Source organism: Lytechinus variegatus, chromosome 4 (genome assembly GCF_018143015.1).
Source record: "Lytechinus variegatus isolate NC3 chromosome 4, Lvar_3.0, whole genome shotgun sequence".
NCBI lineage: Eukaryota > Metazoa > Echinodermata > Echinoidea > Temnopleuroida > Toxopneustidae > Lytechinus > Lytechinus variegatus.
In genome coordinates this window covers 33,894,279-33,921,242 of record NC_054743.1, presented here as the reverse complement: position 1 = coordinate 33,921,242, position 26,964 = coordinate 33,894,279, and the positions used below count along the sequence as shown (strand labels likewise).

The 26,964-nt window shown below is 36.8% G+C and overlaps 1 protein-coding gene across 2 annotated transcripts in view; it reads right to left on the bottom strand.

Annotated features, from left to right (window-relative positions):
* Window positions 1–587: 587 nt before the first annotated feature.
* Window positions 588–26,964, bottom strand: part of LOC121413896 (glutamate receptor ionotropic, kainate 2-like) — a 37,908-nt gene continuing 11,531 nt past the window's right edge. Inside the window, exons 2-13 of one of the 2 annotated variants that reach the window (XM_041606881.1) lie at window positions 18,499–18,762; window positions 17,439–17,614; window positions 15,643–15,696; window positions 12,660–12,821; window positions 11,901–12,056; window positions 10,129–10,230; window positions 8,299–8,409; window positions 7,475–7,684; window positions 6,192–6,752; window positions 2,925–3,153; window positions 2,057–2,313; window positions 588–1,308 (exon numbers count right to left, since the gene is read on the bottom strand). In XM_041606881.1, coding sequence (XP_041462815.1) covers window positions 1,150–1,308; window positions 2,057–2,313; window positions 2,925–3,153; window positions 6,192–6,752; window positions 7,475–7,684; window positions 8,299–8,409; window positions 10,129–10,230; window positions 11,901–12,056; window positions 12,660–12,821; window positions 15,643–15,696; window positions 17,439–17,614; window positions 18,499–18,762 — 2,441 coding nt within the window. In that variant the 3' untranslated portion in view covers window positions 588–1,149. Of the gene's footprint in view, window positions 1,309–2,056; window positions 2,314–2,924; window positions 3,154–6,191; window positions 6,753–7,474; window positions 7,685–8,298; window positions 8,410–10,128; window positions 10,231–11,900; window positions 12,057–12,659; window positions 12,822–15,516; window positions 15,571–15,642; window positions 15,697–17,438; window positions 17,615–18,498; window positions 18,763–26,964 lie in introns of both variants that reach the window. The other variant, XM_041606882.1, reaches the window with a different exon arrangement.

Below are 26,964 nucleotides of genomic sequence, written 5' to 3'. Positions count from 1 at the left end.
TTTGTTGTCATTATACACACTAAAAAGGACGTGATAATTCAGCACTGTAATGCGTAGATTGTATAGTGACTGCACTTCGGAGTTATTGTTTTCTATTTCAAATTCGAAATCGGCATTCCGAAGTGAGGTTACTATACAAGTGCTGAATTAGCACTTTATTTTCTACAGTGTAACAATATTTGGTGTATGCTCAAACCACGATATGCATTATGTATTTTTAACACCTGAGAGTGCGGCATTCACATAAACTGTTATTGCCCTTGAAACGACACTGTACTCTTTACCGTGCACGGGCTTATACGTTACGAGTGTTGACTGGATTGTAAAATCTATTTAGGTGTTAACTCTGCTCTGACGTACCGTCATCAAACCTCCCGTCGTGAATCGTAAGCTTCCTACTCGCGTAGTCACGTCAGTACAGTTGATTCATTATTACGTCACATCACCAGGATGCTATTAGAATTTAAACTGTTGCATAGCATGGCCACTACTATGATGTCATAATGGAAGACCTAAAACAAAGGACCATTTGTCCACAATGAATAGTCACAAAAACCCACATATTCATACCAATACATAATTTTCTATGTAATACAACATCGTTTTATTGTTTTATAAATAAATGAATTTGGCTTTGTTTCATGATTATTATAATAGTGATGAATATACAAGGTTCCTTGAGCTTAAGAATAAAATGTGCTGTGACTCCACCAAAACATCTTATAACACATGAAGATATGTTTTCATCTTCTCGTTTGAAGCATGTATAAATATAAAACTTATTTCCCTTCTTTATTAGATCTTTAGATCGCAATGAGATGTATTCAGCGGCGAAGATAGTTTAGGGCGCCAATTCTACACTCCTTCAACTATGTTCATAGATGACGTGTTTCTTTTACGCCGAGATGCCACGAACCACGCCCTCTGTTGCTAAGCAACGAATAAAAAAAGATCACGGATAGAGATACCACAGATGGCAGATGCATTCCCATACCATCTATTGACGTTTCCTTCGCTTTTCCGCCCTCTCGTCAGTTCAGAAAGAATTATTTTGACAAACAGCCTAAAAGGAAGGAATACCGTGACATTCGCCGACATCAATCAACGTCGTGTTGGTTCAAAACCCATATGTTTCATAAAATTACTCAGTTACGCAACTGTCTCAGTCATTGGTATCATTTGTCCATTTATGCCAGTAGGGTACGGCGAAGGGATGTATTTATGTTCCATTGACGGTGGTGCTTTCTTTTTACCATTACATCTAAAAGCGAAGCGGATTCCAGCCATCATTTCTGCACATAGCGATTTCTATGGGAGAGAAAATGAAAATAAAAGAATCCATAATGTTGTCATTTTTACATTTTGTTTATTTATTTATTCATTTATATATTCATTCGTTCATTCATTCACTTCAAGATTTAGCTCATATTATTAAGTATTAAGCGGAGTTGACTTACCAACACGAGTGTTAAGATCGGCTTTCAAATATATCATCTTTTAAACAAACTATTATAAATTACTATTTTCGAAGCTAGAATTCAAAGTGAAAAGATATCGGAAAAGTGACGAGAAAAATATAATAAGGTCGGCTACAAACAAATTAAATGAAATAATCGCTTATGCCAATCTTTCCCAGTGTTTCTGGAAAGAAACTGAAATAATGTCAGCATAACAATATGAAAAGCTAAAGGCTAAATATATATCCAAGATTTTTTTTCAAATGTATAAAGGTATTATACTCGACAAACATCCATGCCAGTTTGGTTCAAATTATCCTCTAACGTAATATGTATAACAATTCCATGTACAATAAGATAAGTTCAGTTCAGCTCAGTATATGTGGACACAAAGCCCCGTATTCTGAAGTCGGGTTTAACTTAAAGGTATTGTTTAACTTTGTGAGCAGCCGATTTAAAAAATTCTCAAACCAAGATGAAACATGTGTACAAGTGCATGTATTAGAACTAATAAACCCTGAAAACAACCATTATTGAGAATGAAAAGCTAAAACTACAAGGCAAACCCAGATTTTGTAAATAGGCGTCTTAAAAGCTACCTTGTCAATTTCTGCATTTTGCTTTGACTTCCAGATGAACTCTGCGATGACGGTGATGATCCCGAGGATGAGCCCGGCGACGAGCACGAGGAAGATGCCTCCTATGTTCTTGAGACCCAGCTCGCTGGCGTCGTCTTTACTGTTATCATCCCTCACACACTGGCCCGATTTCCACCACTTGTTCTTGAGCTCCAAGAGGACATCCTCTTCCTGGAGTTTGAGGATAGCCTTGGTGATCTCGTCTCGATATCTCGAACCTAATTTTAGATGGAGGTAAGAGAGCATTACAATCCAGCTCCGATAAACAATTGACATAGCTGGGTACGAATCACAGCAAGCCTTTCGCTCTAGACATTTATCTTTGTATATGATCGTAATTCAATTTATTACTAAAAGTACGTTACTGAAGCTGGTTTTGTATTCCTCAAAGTCCCTAGTAAGATGTTTAAAGAAATAACTTAATTTTAAAAATATTAATGATATTAATGATTATAACGCATGTAATATAAAAAGACAAGTCTTAACAGGTCATCCTAGGGTATGCCACAAAAAAAATCACTCAAACACAGTGTTGCGGAAAATATTTGTCATAACATTATTTTGGCAGGTCACTTATAAGACCCCAAAATCGGATTTGTTTTATTGAGAAATTCGGAATCGAGGTCAAAAAATCCGAATTATTCCGCCAAAATCGGAATGGTTCGCAGTGAATAAAACCCTCACATTTCGAACTTCCATGACACTTGCGATTGAAACTGATAATTTCTTGATATCAAGTCGAGCGATGGGTAAAAGAGACTGCTCCCTGAGTAACTGTTGGTCAATATCTGAACTTAAAATCTGGAGGGATTCCCCAGGTGTCACCTACCTAACGGTGTACCCACACCGTATCCCCTCGAGTTCATGAGCCCACCGATCATGGTGAGGTTTTTACAGTGCTGTGACACCTCGTACTCGGCCATGGTGGATTCCATGAGGAAAGCGTAGTTCTTGTTGTTCAGGACCCTGTCGATGCCTTCCCTGTACGTCTGCACAAACACGTGTTGCCTCGAACTCATGAACTCCCACATTGTCTTATATGTGTGGATTTTCGATCGCTGGAAAAGCAAAGAAAGGATGAAGGAATCATCCATAAATGAAGGTATCACACGATCTACATTATAATCAGGATGAAACAAATAATCCGGTTCCCCGGGGAAAATCGTTGGTGGAAACAGATAGGAATATCTGAATCATTTTATCTGTCTTTTTTCGAATTATAGGCATTAATGTTATGATCTTGTACTTCTGATGCTTATTTCATATCATAAAAAGATTGAATAGCTATTATTTTTGATGATTTTAATACATATAAGTGTAAGTCCAATTCATTGTTATTAGCCTAGTATGATAAGCAAGCGGTGATCAGGCCCAACAACTGTACTATTGCATGTGGTTTTTCTTCTTCATTATCTTTCATATAAACTACACATCATGCTGTTAAGAAAATTACATTTCATGCTGGTTAAACAAACAGTAGCTTCACGCCAGAATGACATTAACATTCAAAACACATTGCCCGATGTGATCCTCTTTAACATGTCTTTATCGTAGGTATTGTCATGGCGGGATGTCTGCCATTAGCAATGCTTAGCAGCGTAAACATGATCTGCGAATGCGTGATGGCGGATATAAGAGCCTGGCGTGATGGCGTTGGAAGTCGACACCTAGAGTATGTAGGGTGGTGCTGGGTTTGAAGCAGCAACTGTTGCGACCTGGAGGGGTGTCTATTACCCCAATACATTTAGCGCCATGCTTCATGCTGAGTGCGGTGAAATGAGATAACGGCTGGACTTCTCAAAGCATCACCGATGCAAGACACCAACACAAGTATGTTTAAATGATTGAATCTGATTGTACAGAGTATTTGTCCCTCATAAAGTCTGTTATGACCCAGATTCCTGAGACATTTTTTTATGAATGGTCAGTCTATAAATAAAAAAATGAATATTCCTGATGAAAATTGAAAGGCTGCCAGTAGATTTAAAGGGGAAGTTCACCCTGAAGAAAGCTTTGTTGCAAAAATAGCAGAAAAAATAGTAAAAAATATTGGTGAAGGTTTGAGGAAAATCCGTTAAAGAGTAAGAAAGTTATTAGAGTTCAAAGTTTTGCATTTGTGACGTCATAAACGAGCAGCTGCCCCATGTGTTATGTAATATAAAATGCATGAATTTCAAATTTTGCATGGTTCCTGATGACTTAATTTTATTTTCTATCCATGATCGGGTGTGAAATAATTTGTCTATTGATATACAAAAGGTACAGCGAAAACCATTATCAATTTTCTGAGAAAATGACATTTCATTGATTTTTTACCATTTGCTATGTAGGAATGCTGCTCGCATATGACGTCACAAATCAAATAATTGAAATTCTAATAACTTTGTAATTATTTGATGATTTTTTCTCAAACCTTCGGCAATATTTTTTATTATTTTTTCTGCTATTTTTACAATAAAGTTTTTTTCAGGGTGAACTTCCCCTTTAAGGAGACGAGTTTATATCTCAACGATTGTTAATTATTCTAAAATGGATTTAGGAGAAGCCCAATATTCCCCAAATCAACGAGTGTTTTATCCGTAAAACACTTTTGAGAGTGCAAGTACCAACGTTTGCGTAATGGAAATATTGAATTGAACATATTCACTTGGCTATGTTAAATTGCAGTCTTTTCACATAAATTATAGTGAATATGTGTTGATACTGTCATATTGTGTTCTACCCATTAGATATTTCATATCATGCCTATATTGGAATCATTCTTATAAAATAGCCTTAAAACGGACATACTGAAGCTTTTCGACGTGCACTCGTCGGAGTAAAATCGCATGAAATCGCCTTGCATTATTTTAGTTGCTTCGCTTCAATATACGGCTGGTACCAAGCCTAAATTGTGTATTTGACAGCCAATCATAGCTCGCCATTTAGCGTCCATTGTGTAGTTTCTGTTCTATTATACATGTATATATCTTCTTTTTTTTGCTCTAGCGTTTAAGTCATTCATGAGATTTTACTCCGACGAGTGCCTGTCGAAAATCTTCAGTATGTCAGTTTTTAAGGCTATTTTACGATTTTGCGGTAACAAACACTTACTTATTAATCATTCTTATCATTCATTAAGACAAAAATAGATCTTTTGATCCCCTTCTAACTTGTAGGCTCTGAAGTGGTATGACAATTGTATATCTGCACTAACAATGAACTTACATATCAATTTCGAATACTACAGTGAATAACACACTTTTAATTAACGTGCGATTCCATGCCACATTTTAAATTTTGGTACATAAGAATCAGAATACATTGTGGAAGAGGAGCAGGAGAAAGGTTAATTGTAGTACATGTACATGCAGAAGTAGTAATAGGAGGACAGGAGTAGTAGTAGTAGTAGTAGAAGAAAAGTAGTAGTAGTAGTAGTAGTAGTAGAAGAGGTAGAAGTAGGAGTAGCAGTAGTAGTGGTAGTAGTAGTAGTAGTAGTAGTAGTAGTAGTAGTAGTAGTAGTAGTAAGAGTAGTACATAGAAGTGAGAGTAGTAGTAGTAAGAGTAGTAGTAGTAGTAGAAGAATAAGATGATGAAGTAGTAGTAGTAGTAGTAGTAGTAGTAGTAGTAGTAGAAGAGGTAGAAGTAGGAGTAGTAGTAGTAGTGGTAGTAGTAGTAGTAGTAGTAGTAGTAGTAGTAGTAGTAAGAGTAGTACATAGAAGTGAGAGTAGTAGTAGTAGTAGTAGTAATAGTAGTAGTAGATGAAGACGAAGAAGAAGATGTAGTAGTAGAAGAGGTAGAAGTAGGAGGAGTAGTAGTAGTAGTGGTGGTAGTAGTAGTAGTAGTAGTAGCAGTAGTAGTAAGAGTAGTAGTAGTTAACCTTATTTGTAGATCATGAATAGGTAGAATATGCTAAGTGGTCCAACAAACATAAAAAAAAATGCATAACAGTGTTATACATGTTCTTATAAGAATGAAAATATATAATTCAGGCGTTACATGCTAACACTTTGCGCTACCCTTAATTACTCGAACATGTAGTCCATTGAAAGTAAATTTCACATCAAAATGATATATTGGACTGAAAAATATCAATTCTGATGAAAAGTAAACTTACACTGAAAAATGTATTCGTGGCTCCACTCGTCCTCGTGCCGTATTCTATAGTCGTCTGTTTGGCAAGGTCGTCTGCGTTGGTGATAGGTGAGACCATCCTCTCGACTGTCAGGAAAGCAGCTAGATTAGCAGTGTAAGACGAGACCAAGATGAGCGAGAAGAACCACCAGAAGCCACTGAGAACCCTGGTGGAGAAGGCCTTGGGGTTCAGCTCGGATCCCTGCTGCATGAGACCACCAAAGGAGAACCAGAGACAGCTGAGCAGGGTGAACTGGTTCTCGACCGCGTCGTATTCTGGGTTGATCGGATGGGAGTTGTACCACTCGTACGGACTGAACCGGGCCAGCATGAAGAAGGAGAGACTGACGGTTAGATAGGCCATGATGATGTACATCCATATGTCAAAGGACAGTGGATTGAGGAAGGAGAAGACACCGGGGTTCTGAGGTTCAGGAACGCGGTACAAGATGGTCACTCCTAGATACATGAAGGGCTTGGAGAAGTCGATGACTTGCTCTCGTACGTAGGAGATGGTGAGTGGCGCCACGGCTAGATCAGCTTTCTAAGATGTAATGAAATGTCCGTTTATTAAGCGATTAGTGATAATTACAATATTTTGAGAAAAAAGTGAACACCATAAAGTATGAAAAATAACCTGCCTGAATTAAGTCATATAAGTTACAGACTGGAATCCAAATGGCTAATAATAATTGGTTATATGCTATGTTGACTGTTGTTGTTTAGGCTATTTTTCACAGAATTCCAGTGAAAGTGTGCCGCAAATCTATATTTTAATCATAAATGAAAATAAAAATCCTTCTAAATATGTTTTCAAACACTTTTTTGTGAGATCCCCTCCCCCTTTCATGGGATTTTTTTTTAGTACAGCCTTATGATAAGTTAAGACTTATAAAACACGGACATTGGGCGTGGTCCTATCGGCACAGACCGAGGTTGATGGAACATGAATGAGACCCAAGTGCATTATCTCCTCGGTCATTTCGCTATCATCGAGTTTCATAGTTTTCCTTTCTTTTGGTCTTTTGGTTTTTCCATAAAGTAATGTTGCACCGCTATGCGAGGTATGAATAAAATGATGCCAATTCCACGAGCAAAATTGATGAAAAATCATAAACTTTTCCTTAAATATTTTAATACATGTTTCCATCACTTTGAAGCTTGTTATATTAGATCTTTAAAAACGTATTATGTTGTTGCCAACAAAACCAGTTATTCATTTGTTGTTGAAGGATTAGTGATTTAGGACAACTGGGCATGACGTACCCTTTCCATAAGCTCGGCCACCATTCCATCAAAAGATCCATTTTCCAGTTGACCTCCGTAGTTACCGTCTTCTACTAGTTTGATCCTGTAATCAAAGCCAACCTTCTCTGAGATGAACTGTAGTAGGTCGATGCAGAATCCTTCAAACCTTGCATTACCTTCTAGAGTACGACCATCTTCTGTCTGCTTGAACATCACAAACGGCTTCTCCTGTTCAGGGACAAAGAGAGCACGCTTGTCATTAAGCGACTGATCTATTTTCAACGTGTTTTACACTGCTGCAATCAGTTTTACTCCCCCACTCCTTCTTGCATTCACACACCCTACACACAAAAATAAAAATAATGCAGTCAACTTATTATATCATTCTAAATTTACACCGCTATCAGAAGTTCAAACACTGGATAGTTGATTCAATAGCTTATATTTTAGGGGGGAATTGAAAGTAAACTATTTATAAGAACGAGGGTGTCATAATTATCAAATTTTACAGCTACTCTCCATACCTCTGGCCAGGGGAATAATATTTATAACGTTAACAGCAAAGTATAAAATAAAATGAAATAAAAAAAAATAAAAGTGCATAAAGGTTACTACTTTGGTAACTTTGTCACCTATTGGTGACTATCCAGAAATCCTTGATTTTTTAATGGATGTTGTACATTGTTACATTGGTTGTTACCATGGTAGTTACCAATGGATACCAGGGTCGTTGCTGGAATCAATGGTCAGACAGATCCCACTGATGCATTAAAGTACAACGTATTTCATCTTTTCAATAATAACAACAACATCACAAAAAGGAAAGAACCTGAACTTCATACCAGTACAGTTGTCACCACCAGTGTCCTGTTGATTCCAGATCGAGAACCTGCTGAAGATTGATACTGGATAGGATACATCTCGATTCCATCTTGTTCAGACCAGTTCCCTACCTGAAAACACATGATATTTTGTTTAAAGAGAAATACCAGTAGTTGCAGTAAACACTGATTTCATGAGAAAGTCTGTAAAACCAGGCTTAACTGTCACTATATCATCGAGGATCTAGATCTGGTACAGTTACATAAACTGAACTTTGTGAAATCTTGAAATCTACGCTGAAAAACGTTCACACTGAAGATCACCAACACAGATAGGCACACGTGGGAAAGTGTATAATTTTTGCTGAAATAAAGACCCGATGGAAGTGACCGAATCCGTGCTTATTTTGCTTATTTCTCAGCAATTACACAATTTCTTCCAGAATCCTTTGGCACATATTTTTTATTCATACAAACAAACACTTGGGTGGTAATTATATTTGATTCTGTGAAAAGTCATTTTGAGATCGTTACCAAAACTGGAATTTATCTTTAAAGAATAGTCTCCAAAGCGAATTCGTCGTCATATCTAGCAACCCACTTCTGCAAGTAATAAACAGAAGACATTCTATGGATTTGTAACGTTGTTAATTATTGGATATTTTCCCATTTACTGGGGAAGGGGGTCCTTGATAAATTGCATATATTAGTATTAAGACATAGGAATCTGATCTCTCTTGACCATTTCAAATGGCGTTGGACTTCTTTCAAATGGAGATGAACAGGTGTTCAGTAAATTTGAAACACGGAGAATGATCCGTGGGACGGGTGGATATGCCCCCATTAAAACTTCTTAACTTTGTAAAACAACAAGCGAAAGCACGTGACCTCCCCACCCTCACGCCGCCATGATGAAAAATCCTTTTTCAATTGCCTCCCATGACATACTTGAAGAGATGTACTGAGTATTATTATTTTTTTTTATTATTTTGTTTTTGGCGTCACCTGTGCCTGGGAGGCGAAAAGCGAACTGAATCACTATGACCCGCAGGTCTCTCCTCCCGATATAACTGATTGGGGGGAATGCAGGTGGACCACTACACCGGGGTTCCCCCTACTCTTATACGAATAGTGCAGTGGGTTCTTAACGTGCAAAGGTGATGACTCTCCTCTACACGGGACCTCCATTTAACGTCCTATCCGAGGGACGGAGTGTTTTCCATTGTAACATAGCCTGCATCTATGAAACATGGGAGAGACGTTTACACACAACGCACTGGCTTCAGTCATCCGCCCGGGGTGGACTCGAACCCACGATCTTTGGTTCGACGGGCAGACGCGTTACCGACTGAGCCAACACCGCTCTCTGCTTTAATTCGGGTACTAAATACATGTACATGACAAACGATACATTGGTGAAGTACCTGCTTCATTAATGGAGAGACCTGGGTACGAATACCAACCAAGTCGTACTCATACTTAAAATAATTCGGCCTTCTTTCCAGGCGTTCGTCTGATTTAAAGAACGAAAAAAGGGTAATTATCGAGGGCCCAGTGAAATTATAGCTGGTGATTAATCTGGTCGAAAAAGGGTTATTATTAACGTTACTATCTCACTTTTGCTATTTATTTATGACTTTTACAATCCTTTTTCGTATCCTTTTTTAATTCGTGTTCGTGACCTTGAGTTTACCTTCTTTTTGTATTATGTTTGTCATTCAATGCTAACTTTTTATCATCATGTTCGTTCTTCTTATCATATTAGATGATTTTCTAGAAGCCTACATGTAGGTAGGATCTCTGCCCCCAAACTGCCGAGTGTTAGCATTGTGAAACCAAACCCTTTCTTACCTGTATCATACCATCTTCGTGTAGGGATGTAATGTGTAAGACGGTATTTGATCTCTCTCCCTCCTGGAATTCAACCTCCCCCGTTAGTCCTGACACCATCGTCTAAATTAAGAATAAAACAAAAATCAAGATTAATCCTAAAGTATCAAAATCCATGGTCAATATTCAAATCTTATTCTCCAATATAAGCTACACCGATGCCTTTTTAATTTTCAATATCTCAAGTTCAATTTTGAAAATAAAATTGAATTTCAAATTTCAATTGTTTCAAGTTTCGAACTTTAAATGTCAAGTGTCAAACGTAAATTTCATATTTCAAAATATTTTTTTTCATTTTCAAATTTCAAATTCATATTTCCGAATTCCAATTATAAATCAACATTTGGCTGTCACTGGCATAAATTCGGCCTACATCTATATGATACGATCATACATGTACTTTCAGCACACGAGTATTGACCCCTTAACCTTAATTTTCATTTACTGCTTTTCTGCTCTTGGAAGACACCATTAACTTGACAGACTAAACACCGCAGAATGCTTTGACATACTTCTATCAGTAACACCATGGACCTATAATACACGAGGGGTCGAAACCAAAGAAGGTCATGTTCGACGCCTCAGTTTTTTTGGAATACAGTTTATTGGAGTAGCGTCACACCCCGCTTCGCAAGGTCAGTTGTCCGGGACGCTGTTCTCGATGAGGGGAGGCGCCTCGGTGAGGCCGACACAGTAGGAATGTACATAACTCGTATTTGTGATGCTACAGTCCCAACTACGAAATGGATTCCATCCTAATCAAAGTTATTACTTATTTCGAATGGGATAACATCGGCCGGTTTGGAGTCGGGTTGTTGGTGTGACCGAACCAAGTGCCTGCTGACGCATCCTCTTTTTTTTTAAACGTATTGTGACTAGTGATTACATCATGAGTTATCTTGTTATGGTCATGTGTAGTATATAGACGCTGACATAACATGGGTGTCTTCTTTCAGCTTCTACTCGACATTGGTATAGGCTTATCAGTGGGTAGGTTCGGGTGCATTTCTTGGGTGTGTGGGCTAGGATCCCACATAGAAAATTGCTTTATCGATAGATCTTCCTGAGATTCAGAGGCCTACAGTTTCATCTGACTAGGTCATATCATTCGATTAAATGATAATCATGGCTAGGCCAATCTGATTGTTGTTTTTCCAAGATGAAAAAGGGAATGTATGCCTAAATATAAAATGTATCGGCCTGGAAAGGAAGTGTTTTATAAAAACAGGCGAAGACCAATGTGATATATTTTGTTTTTGCTTGTAAATTTTCTGCCAAACATAAAATATCAAATTTTAAACAGGCTTGTTTGAAATGGCCCGGGGTACTTATTTTACTATAAATGTTAAAAAGAATGAGTTCGCTTTCACGGGACTATTAATGATTAACCATAAAATGTGTATTTTTTTCTCTCTTAGTTTTATGTTTGCGTAGGCACAAAATTTGTTAATATTAGAAAAATTGGTATAAAGCAATCCTGGCCTCGTCTTGCAAACTGTTGCGACCGATCACTACTACGGAAATCCAACAAAACCAACTCCTAACATGCATGTGTCTGGTCTAAAAACGTGCACCAATGTCTTGAAAATTCAGCGTACTCAATCTAATCTATTTCCAAAGGGGCATTGTGCAAATTTCCTGTCTAAAAATATGACATTGATGGATTTCCATGGATGAGTTTGACCGAATTCATAACAACTCTTTGTGATAAAGTATCCTAATTTCCTCTTTACCGATTCGATATCGTTGTACAGTGTGAGACCCGTTTCCCACGCTTGACTGGTTTCACACGAGAGTGCCTTGACTGCTAAATCGGTCGTCTGACGGTTAGCACGGTGCAAAGCCTTGGAGACTAGGTTCACGCCGTCGTATGTTAACACACCCTCAGCCTGTACAACCGAATCAAGAAATGAACATGGAAGAAAAAATTATGATAATATCAGATACTGGTATTCAGGGGCGATTTACAAATTATTTTGAAAGTACTGAAAAAAGAGTAAGAAACAAATTGAAAGGAAAGTACATACTGTAAATAGAAATGCCCTTATTCGTAGAAATCTCTATTTTGTCATGTTACTCAATTGGAAAAAGAAATGACTTCACTGTTATGGCATCTAGCCCACCCCCCCCCCCACACACACACACACAACACACCCTTAAAAGGAACAAATTGGTCTTCCTTTGTCGACCGAAACAGCAGGAACGAAGAAAGATGAATATTTTTAAAGATGCCCGAATCGTGATGCTGTAAGCCCCTATAATCCGATTTAAAAAATGGCGTTACGTTTCAGTTTTCACGCCCCCCCCCCCCCCTCATGTTCAAATGCCATCTAGATCTGTTGTGATATACTGACCAGTAAGAGACTGGATCTAACCGTAAAATATATGAATTCTCATAAGTCAAAATTAAAAGAAAAATCTTAAGGATTTATATTGATTCCAGATTTTAGCTGAGCTAAATGTATTATTCAAATTCAGAGTCACCATCTTACCGTCATGCCTGCATCTTCCGGTCCTACTCCATTCTGCAACGCATAATCCTTATACTCCTGCAAGATCTGTTTATTCTCGGGACTTTGGTTGTCTACCAGCTGTAGTGCTGTAATATTGACCATGTCGCCGATGTACCGGGTTAAGTCCAACGAGAACGTATCCTAAATGAAAATATAATGGAAATTCTTATCATAATGATGATGATGATATTGATGATGAAAAGACAGATAGCTGCATAAATTCGTAAATGATAATCATCATAATGTCAGTATAAGTAATATAATAATTTTATCAAATTTGACATAGATAAAAGTATGTCTGGCTTATAATTAAACTGATGTGAAGATGATACAGACTGATACGTGGAGTTTATTATGCAAACACATGAACTTGGGGATTTCTTATGATATATACATTATTGAAATTATGATGTTTGCTTTTTAATCCGAATAATGTAAGGAAATTGACGTTCTTTATGTAGAGCACATCGATTTACTGGGCCCTACTTCTAGAACTTAGAATTTATAGCACAGATCACGCTAAACACGTGGAATAGCGCCATCTTGTGCTAAATCTGGAAAAGAGGGAGCCTGACCTGTACCCATAATTCATCAATTCTTCAGTGAGAATTTCCGATGCATCTCCTTAAATATCTCTTTGGAAAGGGCAAAGATAAACAACGAGTGAACAATTATCATGCTCAATCAGAATTAAGCACTGATCTCCACGCCATTCACTTTAAAGAACAGTGATATTAAAGCGAACTCTTAAGCGAATTAGTCGTCTCAAATTGGCGCTATTCAATGTAGGCCAACTTCCGTTTGCCAGGTTGTAGAATCTTTAAATGCGTTTGCGTGATCATTCACAAAGAAGAAAGAGACAGACTTTTTAATTTTCATCCGTTGGCGTCTTTAACACACCGTTTAGATGCAGTTTGTACCCCATAATTCAACAGAATACAAAACATCGATAGTAATTTTTGATAATGTCGGGAGAATGTGAAATTGCATTGATTATAGCATAGATAATTATGTAGTGGTTCAACATGCAAATGACAATGGCGATATGGAATGTGATGCATATGAAAAGTCATAACGTATAATGACATGATGAGAAGTGATAAAACTACGTGAAAGTAAATACGAAAGAGGATGCGGAGAATGATGAGGGTGGTAAAGAGAAGTCTCTTCTTTATTTAAAGAAAATTATTCAATCATGAAAATGGTGATATACAATTTTGGGATACAAATGCTTCGTTTGAAGGGTTTTCTGTAAGCCTATCCTGCGCAATAAAGATTTGAATGTATCACAGATTATGGAACATTAAAGCAGACCATTCCCTGCATGTTTATCATGAAAAAATGGGATTACTCCCTTTAAAATACTAGTTTAATCATTGATACGAAAAAAAGACTTTCTTACAAGCGTTACTAATTCCCCGCCTAATCATGTACATTATATTTGAAATTGAACATTCATTGAACAAAAAGTATGAAATCCACATGCCGCCCCTCCCCACACGCACACACACTTCTGATTAAGGTATGAGAAATGTACCTATTTATAGTTAAACTGCTGTAATTGATACTTGCAACACATGCTGTAATAAAAAGTGAGCAATTATGGTTATGATGAACAGGCAGTGTCTATATTTCTAGAGATATTCGTCATAATCATCAAGCAATGATATGAACATATCCATGCACAAATCAGATAGAGTAGAATATCAATAAACCGAAAAAAAAAATGAGTGCTTCTCTTAATTCATTAAACGATATCCGTTATTAAATTTTACACGAACTGAGACATTTTTCAGCGAAGCAGACCTAACAAAGAGCGTAATTAGTAACCTTTTGAGTGCAAAGTGCGTATACGCCATTTTAAGAAATACCCTGTCTTAGGTTTGGCTAAAGATTTCATAATTTTTTAAGCACATAGCTATCATTCAAAAATTAACATTTCACAAAAGTTGTAATGACGGTAGGCCTACATTATTTTGTGGTGACTGATTCTATGTTAAATTTGAATTGCCCATTTATTAAAAATTTGCAATAATTATCTCCGTATTTATTTTTTGTCCCCTATTGCCTACTAAAATAAGATGGTTCTTGGGAAAGCCTGTAATGAATGGCAGAATGCAGCTGTCATGTGGTTAACAAATGCCCTTGAAGTATTATCTTCTAGATTTAAGTATTTTTGATACATCAGTCCACACCAGCGAAATCGACCCAGACCGACCAAACTCTCTTGTATTATGTCCAACATACTGTCGGTCGATTTGGAATTGATTTCGCCGATATTACTGTGACATAAATAACAACGCTTAATTTACCAATAATTGTTATGGGTTTTAAGAGCGTCGTCCAGGCCAGGTAGTTTGGATTTGTTTTCATCGCGACGGCAAATGGATTCAAGAACACAGCAAATGTATTTCAAAAATTCCTCAAATCACAAACCACTGCTGGAGGTCTTTGTCGCAAATTCATGAACCGAAACAGCAGTTTCCTCCTAAGTTTGAGAGCTGACGAGAACATTACAAATAATGTCGCTTGTCCAGAGTCCGGGACGAAACTGCTGTTTCTGATTCACCAATTTCCGACAGATACCTCTTTGATGTATTTTGTCATGACGGGCTTTGACAATACATTTCCTCTGTTCTTGAATCCTCCGTTTGTCCCGGATCAAATATTTCTTACCGAGACTATTCAATTCGTCATAGGCGGGACGGGGAAATGAACTAGCTAGCAGGCACTAAGAGCTTTGGTACAGATTGAGAAAGACATTCGGAAAAATGGTTGAGAAGCGTGAGATAAGTATCAGCATAGGTAACTATGATCGTCATCACAATATACTAACCAATGCCGTGAGGATGTAGCTATAACCTTGTAATAACATCTGAGCTTCCAGCATCTATGTATGACAAATGATACACATGAATGAATGAATAGATTCTTGATGGGAAGATGGGAACATGATACTCACCAATGGTGTAATAATGTAGTGGTAATAATCAATCAGCATTTGAAGCTGTAACATCTGTTTTCCGGGAGAAGAAGAAATAAGATACACATGATGGATAGTTGCGATGCCAAAGATAAGCAAACAAAGATCGTTATTGTAAAAAAAAAAGAAAAGGAAACCCACATATTTTAATGAGAGATTAAGTTGTTAACAAGCTCCAAATATGGAGTATGACCATTAATCCTTAGCGTCCCCATATCAGCTGAAAGCAATTACAACCAGATTTTGGAGCTATGTTAGGCAAAGCCTTTTATTCTCACAAGTAATAAAACAGCGTAAATTTTGTGCAAGGGTAAATATGTCACATTATATATATATTCACATTATATTTCATTAAATAAATCCTGTGTTTCAAACCGAGAAAATTAATCAAAATTAATAGGGAAAACACTTATCAGAACAACCTTCTTATTCTTAACGAATTTCTTTGAAGATGGACCTGGGCTCCGTAACACGAAGATTAGCGACCAATCGCTAAATGAACTGATCAATCAATATGAATGTTACATACGCATTAGGTTTAAAATACTGGCCAGGGACCAATCAGTGTCGTCCTTTCATATTTGCAATTCATCGCAAACCTTCGTGTTACGGAGCCCCGGTTTCACTTCATCATGCTTCAAACAAGTTGGCAAGTACAAACTAAGCTTCTGAATGAGTTATACGTGTGCTCGCAATGCTTTCTTGAAACCAAGTCCAGGTTATTTCGTATTCCGTGATGGATTTGCTGTCTACTAAAAAAACAGGCTGATGAAAGCTTATCACCTATATTCCTCACAGGGGATTACCACAGATGAATGAACTAAGAAATACCATCACAGCTCTACTACCTAAGCTAATGCAGTGGCATAGTCAGGCGATATAGGTAATATAGTAAGGAAGTATAAGCTTTTTTGTTACTAAAATTTCAATTAGATTTCCATTCAATCTTGAAGATTTTATGTCAAGAGAAAGAGAGATAAAGGGAAAGCAATTATGGATTAGACAGAGAGGAAGGAGAACGAACGACATAGGTCATGTAGGTAAAGTAAACAAAAGAAAAGAGAATAAAACACAAATACATTGTAAGTCATTTGAAACTTGTACGAAAAACTCTGAACATTCATATATATGAAAATCTGTCTACTAATTGCATAAATTTAAATATAGACCACCATATTTACGATACCATTGTCCCCTATTTCGTTTATACGCTGATTCAATTTTTAATATGTAGTGTTTACGACGAAACTGAGTGGGGAGTGACAATATTTATGTATACAATGTATAGCATTGGCCGTGTTTTTAAGAATCTGCAATTTTGCAGCAACGGTATTTTCGTATCCATCTCTGTTATTTTGTTATGTCTTTTTTTATAAGCCTCGTTGACTAAATGGCCTCATTCATATTTGCCCCCATGGATTGAACTTCAGCAGGTGAAAACAAAACAGAACATGAACACTTTGCAGGTTCTTTTTTATGAAAAAAAAAATTGATAGAGTCAACAGTCATACTACTACCACTGCAGTTCTTGTATAGTGCATAGTCACATTAATGTCCCTACGCGCTTCCAGAGGACGTGGATATGTCATTATGACATTACTTTGTGTCTGCCACACTCGACCCAGGTGAAGTAAATGGATGCCAGTAGTGAAGGCAATCATAGGGTCAAAATGGCAGTAATGTTTAATTATGGGTCGTCTGGCCTCGGGAACATGCAGACCTAATAGTAAAAACTAAACACCAAATCGAAAGTATGAAAGCCAATTTCTTCAAACCTTCTCAAGCATGATGAGCAATGACCTTCTGGAACAGTCGATGATGATATGGTTGGCTCCAGAACTCTTGATCCTCTTCATCATGGTTCCGAATGGCATGGACTTGGTGTAATAGACGGTTATCTCGGTGTCCTTGTACATGGACAGTTGTAAGACATCTTTTAACCTGGCTAGACCTGGAAAAAAAGCAGGGAACTGAAGTTAATGCATTGAACTGAGAGCCAACACCGTGTTGGTTTTTCTTTCTTTTTTCAAACTTCTGGACTTTCCTTTTTCAATGATACTAGACACAAATAACACATTTCACGCAGATAATGCCGATTTTTTTCTATTTAATCTGCCAGATCCATATAGGCCTAAAGGTAGAAGTGCAAGCTTGTTCGCATGTGAATGTGTATAGATTGTGGATTTGTGGTCTTAAGTATTAAAAGGTGGGAGTACTCAAAAAGAAATATCCTTTTTAACAATAGTTGTATAAGGAGTCACACCCCTGAGTGAAGTTAAGTTCTTTTAGTCTCGACAAAAGCTATTACCTTATCACCAAATACGTACCGATGGTCTGTTTGAAAGAGCCGTGGTGTAGTGTTTGTGACTCTCGCCTTGTAAACAAAGGGTCGTGTGTTCGAATCCCACCACTGTCTAGCGTTCTTTGGCAAGGTGTCAATCCACACTTTGCCACTCTCGACCCAGGTAGGATGCGAACGTTCATTGTATGTTTGAATTTGCCAGCACCATTATGAGGCTGGGATGAATGCAAGGAATGCTCCCTTTGGAGTGGAAATTGTGCACCTTTTGTGCAGGATTGATATAAATCCAATGACTGGGGTAATAATAAAACGCTGTAAAGCGCTTTGAGTCGTTATGAAAAAAGCGCTTTATAAAAACTAACTAGCATTATCATTATTATTGGAGTTAGTTGCGTTGGTGTGACAGTATCATAAGAAATATATCCATGTCTAAAAAAAAAAGATGTGCGTGAATGCATGTGAGTAACCTAGTGTGTAACGAGGTGGGGACGCAAAATGTCCTCAGTCACATTATAATGCAACAATTAATTTACCACTAAAATCCTCGTAGATGATGGATATCCTCTTCCAGCGGAAAGCTGTAACGAGGTCGCTGATGGCTTTGCTGATGACATCATTGGAGGGATACATGTTGATAGTGACCGTGGTAGATTCACCAGGTAGGTGGGACTTGGGCACCCAGTGTGTCTGGATGTGAGGGATGTCCATGACGTCACAAACAGATTGAACAGCTAGAGAGTCGTGGGGAGAGGTGGGACCAAACACGGCAGCCACGCCCACACCAAGCTGTTGACAAACTGAAAAACAAAGGGGAGTGTATTTGCATGATAGTATTGCATGTGGTTCGATGTTCCTCATCTGTTTTATTATATTCGAACTCCGTGACCTGGTAAACGAACAAAACCACGTTATTCATTTGTCGTATAGATATAATCACCTTTATAATTCATATCAGCTGTAACTCGTAAGATTATAAAAAAGTGACCTAGCAAACTTGCCCGTTTATTGTAAAAGTGACTTTTGCCATGTTGGATAGCAACTGTACCGATCACAGTAGACCGCACAGTCTATTACATCACTGTTCAGAATATTAAGCATGCAAAGCGAAAACCCTGGCGTTGATAGGTTACATAAAGGACCATACACTGCAAAAATACCGATGTTCATTTAACACCAGCTCAGCATCTATTCTACAAGACACCAGAGAGGCATTTAAACAACACTAATCAGTGTTAAACCAATATTAACTGGTCTTCAACCACAAGTAAATGATTTCGTACCAGAAAAAAAAATTGACAAGCAAAAAAAAAGGTCTTCAACAGGATATAAAGGACATTTCGCACCAGAAAAAACATTGACAAGCCCCCCCCCAAAAAAAAAAGGTCTTCAACTTCTAAGGAGGGGGCAACTGGTGACTCGTCAAGGGTTAGTTATGACTCGTCAGGGGGGAGCAGGGATACGTCCCTTGCATGGGCTGTGACTCGTCAGGTGGGGGTAGTATGCTCCCCCCATATGTACGCTAGTGCTGCTGTTGCTTACAATACTTCCCCGGTGTATTCCGATATAGTTACCGGGCTGGTGCTAATTCAACCCCGGTGTTTTTTTCAGTGTACCAGTCACTTTACTCCGACGATATTTTCTGCCGTTAGGTAACTGCGGTGTTAATTTAACACCAGCCTGAAATCTATATATGTCCTACCAGAAAAGTATTGGAACAACATCAGTTTGGAATCAAACCGATGCTGCTTTACATGTATACTAATTGGTGTCGTATGAACACCTTTCTGGTGTTCGACCAAAACCAAACTGGCGTTGTTTAACACTTCTTTGGTGTGGTAGTATAGATTCCGGGCTGGTGCTAAATCAACCCAGGTGTTTTAGAGTGCTTTTTGCAGTGTACCAGTAACTTTACTTCAACGTTTTCTGCCGTTAGGTCAACACCTATCGGTGTTATTGAAAATTTGTTGTTACTTCTACACTCATTGCTTATTATCTAGGGTGTAATTCTAACACCGTATGATGTGGTCTTCTCGCGACACCAACAGGTGTGAGTTTTAACGCCCTATTCATATCTAAGTTAGATATGAACTTACTCTACACGGTGACAGACATGAAAGAAATTTACAGACAGGAACTGAGATGGTATCAGAGTTCAGAACTATACACGTTGATCCATCACACAAGTGAGGCAAATTAACTATCTTGTGGGATCTTGTTGGAGATTTCGAAAATGGTCGGGAAGGGGCAAACGCCCTCTTCTTTTGTAAACATGTATTAAAGAAGTAATGGCCCGCCAATGCAAGTGAATTGAAGGGGTGTTCGAAACTGGGATTAATACAACTTCATGAGAAGCCTTTTACAAACCAACAGCTTCAATAAAAACAGATAGCAGAACATTGACAGAGAAATTACATACTCGCTCTCCCTCCCCCCTCGATATATATTAAAATATATTCTTTATAATGGTGTTGGTGTTAAAATGTTCAAGCCTCATGGAATTTCATAGACCAAATATTAACAGGATAACTTATTCACCCCAATACAATATTTAATGTTAGCTCTCTAATTCGTTGAGATTCCTAAAAAAAAAAACACAGAGAGCATGTGGATTGATAGTTGGCTGGCTATACTATTATTTGATGATGCAAAAGTAAAGGAGAGAACGTTAAGGTAATAGTAGATAAGCAATTGTGCAAGTGCAATTAGCTCTCCCGGAAGTCGCTCATCAATTTAATGTAAAGATGCGCGCAAACCGCCGCGAAGCGCCGATGTGAATTTATAAGAGTCTCAATTAGTCAAACCAATCCTGGGAATGAGAAACGGAAGTCGTCATTCATTCTTGTGACAGAATCACGTTAGTTCTACAAAGGTTATGTTTTGAAGAAAAGCCAAGCAAATACTACATGGTCCTTTATTAACCAAATAAACATATATCAATCTCAATAAGACTTGATGTGAACAGTATATTGCACAGATAAAATGCCATCAACAGGGGCAGTACCAGAATATTTTAATGTTTCATGGGGGAGGATGAACTAGATGACAAAAATGTGATGTCGCCAATGAACTATAATATATCAGAGAAAATATCATAGGACATTGGCACTCTCACAACGTTCGCTTTGGGTTTATGGCTTGTCTACATGCGCGCTAGATGGCATTTCAGATGTCTTTATCTATACAGGCAGGTGACCAATCAATCCTTCCAAAATACGAATCAATATATACACTTCTTAGGTTGGCTATTACAATGATAACAAATCTCCCTTCTTGGTCACCATATAATATTTATGAGAGCAAAGATAGAATCTATCAAGATCCTGTATCCTCAAATCACCTCGGGCCCTGCACGTCTACAGCCATGACATCAGACCTTTGACTTTGATGATGGATATCCTCTTCCAGATTGTAAAATGTTTAGAGAGTGAAAACTTAAACGCTGATATAATTGTTAACGGACAGTACTGAGGCTTTGTCTTGGATCAAAGTGTGGGAGAGAACAACCGATATAAAAGCATTTTACCCCTGCAAAACTGGTCATGCCTATGCATTAGTATTTCTCATTGTTGCTTCACCTACGCACGTTATAAATTCAGGGTGAAAATTATATTTCATTACAATTGCCATTTTTGTACCTTGGTTACAAGGCCTTGAGAGAACCGTGTATCTCTATAATTCTACATTTATTGATAAAACTAAACATCCGAGAAAAGCGAAATGAATGATTAAAATCCTTTGCCACCTTGTCATCCCGGTCGAGTTCGACCTACATGATGCCAACTGGAGTAGTAAAGCTATTGCAATGTAACGGACAGACCGAACAAATGTAACTAGAAAATAATAATCAATGTGGAAACATTTCGACCATAATGAATTGAAAAAGAGGATTCCATTACGATAAGGACATAGAAGGATAGCTACATAATTGAAATCTTAGATTATAGAATTTAGTATGCTTTTGATGGAGACCAGAAAGGGGGGGGGGGTTGTTGCACCCACAAATGTAATAACGCCCACAAATGTAATAACGCCCACAAATGTAATAACACTTTACCCACAAATGTAATAACGCCCACAAATGTAATAACACTTTACCCACAAATGTAATAATTTCACCCACAAATGTAATAATGCACTTTACCCACAAATGTAATAATTTTTGATCGCCCACAAATGTAATAATGACTTTACCCACAAATGTAATAAATTTGAAGGGATTTTTGGCAAATCTGTTCTGAACTAAAATCGTATAGTAATGCGTTCATATAGCACTAAAGTGCAAAGTCTCTTTTCCTGACCCGGTTAATTAACAAATTATAATATAAATCCAAAGTCTTTATTCCAGACCCGATTGTTTAAAAAATAATCATATGAGCCTAAAGTCTTTATTCCAGACCCGATTGTTTCAAAAATGATAATATAAGTACAAAGTCTTTATTCCAGACCCGGTTGTTTAAAAATAATCATATGAGCCTAAAGTCTTTATTCCAGACCCCATTGCTTCAAAAATGATAATATAAGTCCAAAGTCTTTTCACCAGACCCGGTTGTTTCAAAAATTATAATATAAATCCAAAGTCTTTTTCCGGACCCGGTTGTTTTTAAAAAATAATCATATGAGCCTAAAGTCTTTATTCCAGACCCGGTTGTTTCAAAAATTATAATATAAATCCAAAGTCTTTATTCCAGACCCGATTGTTTAAAAAATGATAATATAAATCCAAAGTTTTTATTCCAGACCCGGTTGTTTCAAAAATAATAATATGAGCCCAAAGTCTTTATTCCAGACCCGGTTGTTTAAACAATTATAATATAAGTACAAAGTCTTTATTCCAGACCCGGTTGTTTAAAAAATTATAATATAAGTCCAAACTAAGATACCATAATGATATTCCAGTGGAAAAAAAGAAAATCGAGCTTAGCCTTTTCTCGAAACCTTGTTATTCAAAAATTGTAAATAACAATACATATAAAGACCCCATAATCTTATTAATGCTGGATAACATGGACATATAGCGTAGTCTTTCAGCCAGACCCAGTCATTTGTTTTTCAAAATAAGGCTAAGAGTAAAAATATAAATAACTTCAAATCTAATACCAAGCAATCCTTGAACCTAAGAACATGTTTTTAAAAAGAGGTTTAGAATGTTGTCTTTATTCCAGACCTAATCATTACAAAAATTACGGAAAAAAAATCTTCTAACATAAGACCCTATCATATTCTCTTGGAATAACATGAGTTGTAAAACGTACTCTTTCCTCCAGACCGGGTTATCTAAGAAATGAATTAAAAAAGAAAATCAAATCTAAAACCAATTTTTAAAATTTATACCCAATAAAAAATATGTCTGTACCCCACACCCAGATTCTTTTGTATAATAATACTAAGACCCCTACAAAACATTGTAGTTATGCATTTGCAAAGAAAACGTCCATTTTCCAGACTTGGTTATTATTTAAAAATTAAATTGTCTAAAACAAATACCCAATAATCTAACTACTGTGGAATAACATGGAGATCGATTGTAGACTTTCTTCCAGACACAATTATTTCAAGAATAAAAAAACAATAAAACTCAACCCCCAGCAACGAATCTAAGAACCAACAATCCTCCTAAATAAGACCAAGTACAAAAGCACATCTTTAGAGCCTTGTCTCTATTCCAGACCCAGTCATTTACAAATTAATTCAAACAATCTTAAAAACTTAAGACTTTGTCATATTCTTATTCCTGTTGAATAACATTATTATTATGCTTAGACCTTCGTCTAGACCCAGCTATTTATAAGATAAACAAATATTGAAAAAATCAAAGCTTTTAAAGACCAATCTTTAAAATTAAACCCAGTTAAAATGCTTGGGTTTAGAGAGTTGTCTTTATCCCACATCCAGTTCTCTTAAAACACAAATTAAGCAAAAGAATAATTAAAAAACTTAGACACCAGCATCTCCCAAACTATAAAACCCTTTGATAAGGCATACCGTAAGTTGGTATACAACTTGTTTTTGTTTGATGGAAGTGAAATAAATAAAATTGAATTGAATACCACAAAAACGTCAAATTAATAAAAGGTGTAAATATTCAGATCTGAATGGTACGCGCCTTAAAAACCCAAAATAACAACAACAACAACGTTATTCTACATCAATGATATTGTGGCGTCTTTGTTAATATTGTTTGTTTGTTTTTATCGTTTCTAATAATTTCCTATTTTGAAATAACTGCATGGGTCTAGGGCAAAGACTACACCATATTTAAAGACTGGGCGTTGTGGCGTGCGCCTGTAATCAAAGCTATGTGGGGAAGTTACAAATTGATGCAGAGGTTCGAGGTTCGAGCCCTTGTCACGTCTTTCGGATGGTGACGTTAAAGGTCGGTCCCAGACGTAAATAATCATATCTGATTGAGACACGTCTGACAAAACTCAAACACACACACACACACCCACACACGTTTGCCACCTGGAAAGATTAAACCTCAAGATGTAGATGGACCTGAATCCACCGACGGGACAGCCTAACTCCGTAACTCTGGTACGGGTGTGGGAGGGGGCTCTTCTTTCTTTGCCTGTCTCTCTTTCAGTCATTTCAAATCAGTTTTTTTTCTTATCACTTCTTGATCACATAAATCCTCTCTCTCTCTCTCTTTACTTAACGGGTCAATATAACCCCAGAAAATATATCTTAGGCCACTGAGATTATTGGAATTGTAACTAATAAAAAAAAATGCTGAATATATTACAAATGGTGTTTGGGTACACTGAAAATTTAAAGTACCGAAGAACTTATTAAAACTTTATCCTCTTGGTAGAATGATTTTCTTTTATATAATATCTCATAGATCGTCGATCAACAACCTTATCGTTTACGGGAAGTAATCCCCATATTGTGTGCTGATATCTTATTCCTCAGTTTTTTGTTTTATATGTATTTAAAGGTTTTGGGGTTTTTTTTCATAAAAAAAGGAATGAATATACAAGAAATAATAAACAAGTGGAATGCCTCTGACTGTCTCACCTGCATCACGCGATTCAACATAGCAGCAGTGCTGACTTAAAAAAAAACTACTATAACTCGCACAAGATGTTAAGTGATACTTGGTTACTCTTATTTCCACGTTTTATGAACTAGACCAATACACTTACAGAGATAGGATGGTAATTCAACAAATACCCCCAATGTGGCCAAAATTCATTGACCTCACATGACCTTTGACCTTGATCATGTGACCTGAAACTTGCACAGGATATTCAGTGATACTTTATTACTCTTATGTCCAAGTTTCAAAAGTCAGATCAAGAAACTTGCAAAGTTATGATGGTAATTCAACAGATACCCCCATTATGGCCAAAGTTCATTGACCTTTGACCTTGGTCATGTGACCTTGGTCATGTGACCTAAAATGCACACACGATGTTCAGTGATACTTGATTACTCTTATGTCCAAGTTTGATGAACTAGACCAACATACTTTCAAAGTTATGATGGTAATTAAAAAAAAAAAAAAATTCGACCAAAGTTCATTGACCCTAAATGTCCTTTGATGTTCAGTAATACTTGATTACTATTATGTCCAAGTTTCATGAACTAGGTCTATATATTACTAAGTTATGATGTCTTTTCAAAAACTTAGTTAACCTTAGGTTAAGATTTGATGTTGACGCCGCCGCCGCCGTCGGAAAAGCAGCGCCTATAGTCTCACTCTGCTATGCAGGTGAGACAAAAAGAAGTAATAAAAACAATACTAAATAAAATTGTTACCCTACTTCTCATACAGTGGGTGGCAAAAAATAGTCAATCATGACTTATTGCCAAATAAAAACATGGAATGGAATGGTTATCCCCTCTTGTTAGAATGTTTTTCTTTTATATAATATATCATAGATCGTCAATCAACAACTTTATCGTTTTCGGGAAGTAAACCCCTATTGTTTACTGATATCCTATTTCTCAGTTTTTTTCATATGTATTTTAATGTTTTGTTATTTAGGTTTTTTCAAAGAAAAAAGGAAGGAATATACAAGAATTTTTTTTTTAAAGGACAAGTCCACCCCAACAAAAACTTGATATGAATAAAAAGAGAAAAATTCAACAAGCATAACACTGAAAATTTCATCAAAATCGGATGTAAAATAAGAAAGTTATGGCATTTTAATGTTTCGCTTCATTTCGCAAAACAGTTATATGCACATCTCGGTCGGTATGCAAATGAGGAACTGATGGCATCACTCACTCACTATTTCTTTTGTATTTTCTTAAATGAAATATGAAATATTTTTATTTTCTCGTCATTGTCATGTGAAATAAAGTTTCATTCATCCCTGCAACACGTGGAAATTTATTATTTTAACATTTTGTGCTTTAGGCAAGGAGGTCCTAATCGTCAAATTCGTAAAAATTGAAATAATGTATAATTCAAACAATGAAAACCAAAAGAAAGAGTGAGTGAGTGACATCATCGACTCTCTCATTTGGATGTAGCTGGCTCGTTCATATATTTTGTTAAAAATAAACAAAACTTTGAAATGTCATAACTTTCTTATTTTACATCCGATTTTGATGAAATTTTCAGCATTGTGCTTGTCTGATTTTCCTCTATTGATTCAAATCAACATTTTTCTGAGGTGGACTTGACCTTTAATGGTTGCAGGGTCTTTGTTTTGTTGTTGTTGTTATGTTTTTAATGACTTTTATAACTGGGTCTGACAGAAAGACTACGCTACATTTCCATGTTATTCAACATAAATATAATCGTTGGTCTTTGTTTTTTTATTATTATTATAATTTTTGAAATAAATGGGTCTGGAAAAAAGACTTTGGACTTATATTATAATTTTTTAATTAACCGGGTCTGGAAAAAAGATTTCGCATTTTTGTGCCATATCAACACATTACTATCAAGTTTCAGCTTTTAGTTACCGGGTCTGGAGCAAAGACTATGCTTGATTTTCAATTTACCATTTGCGTCTGGAGAAAAGACTAAGCTCGATTCTCATTTT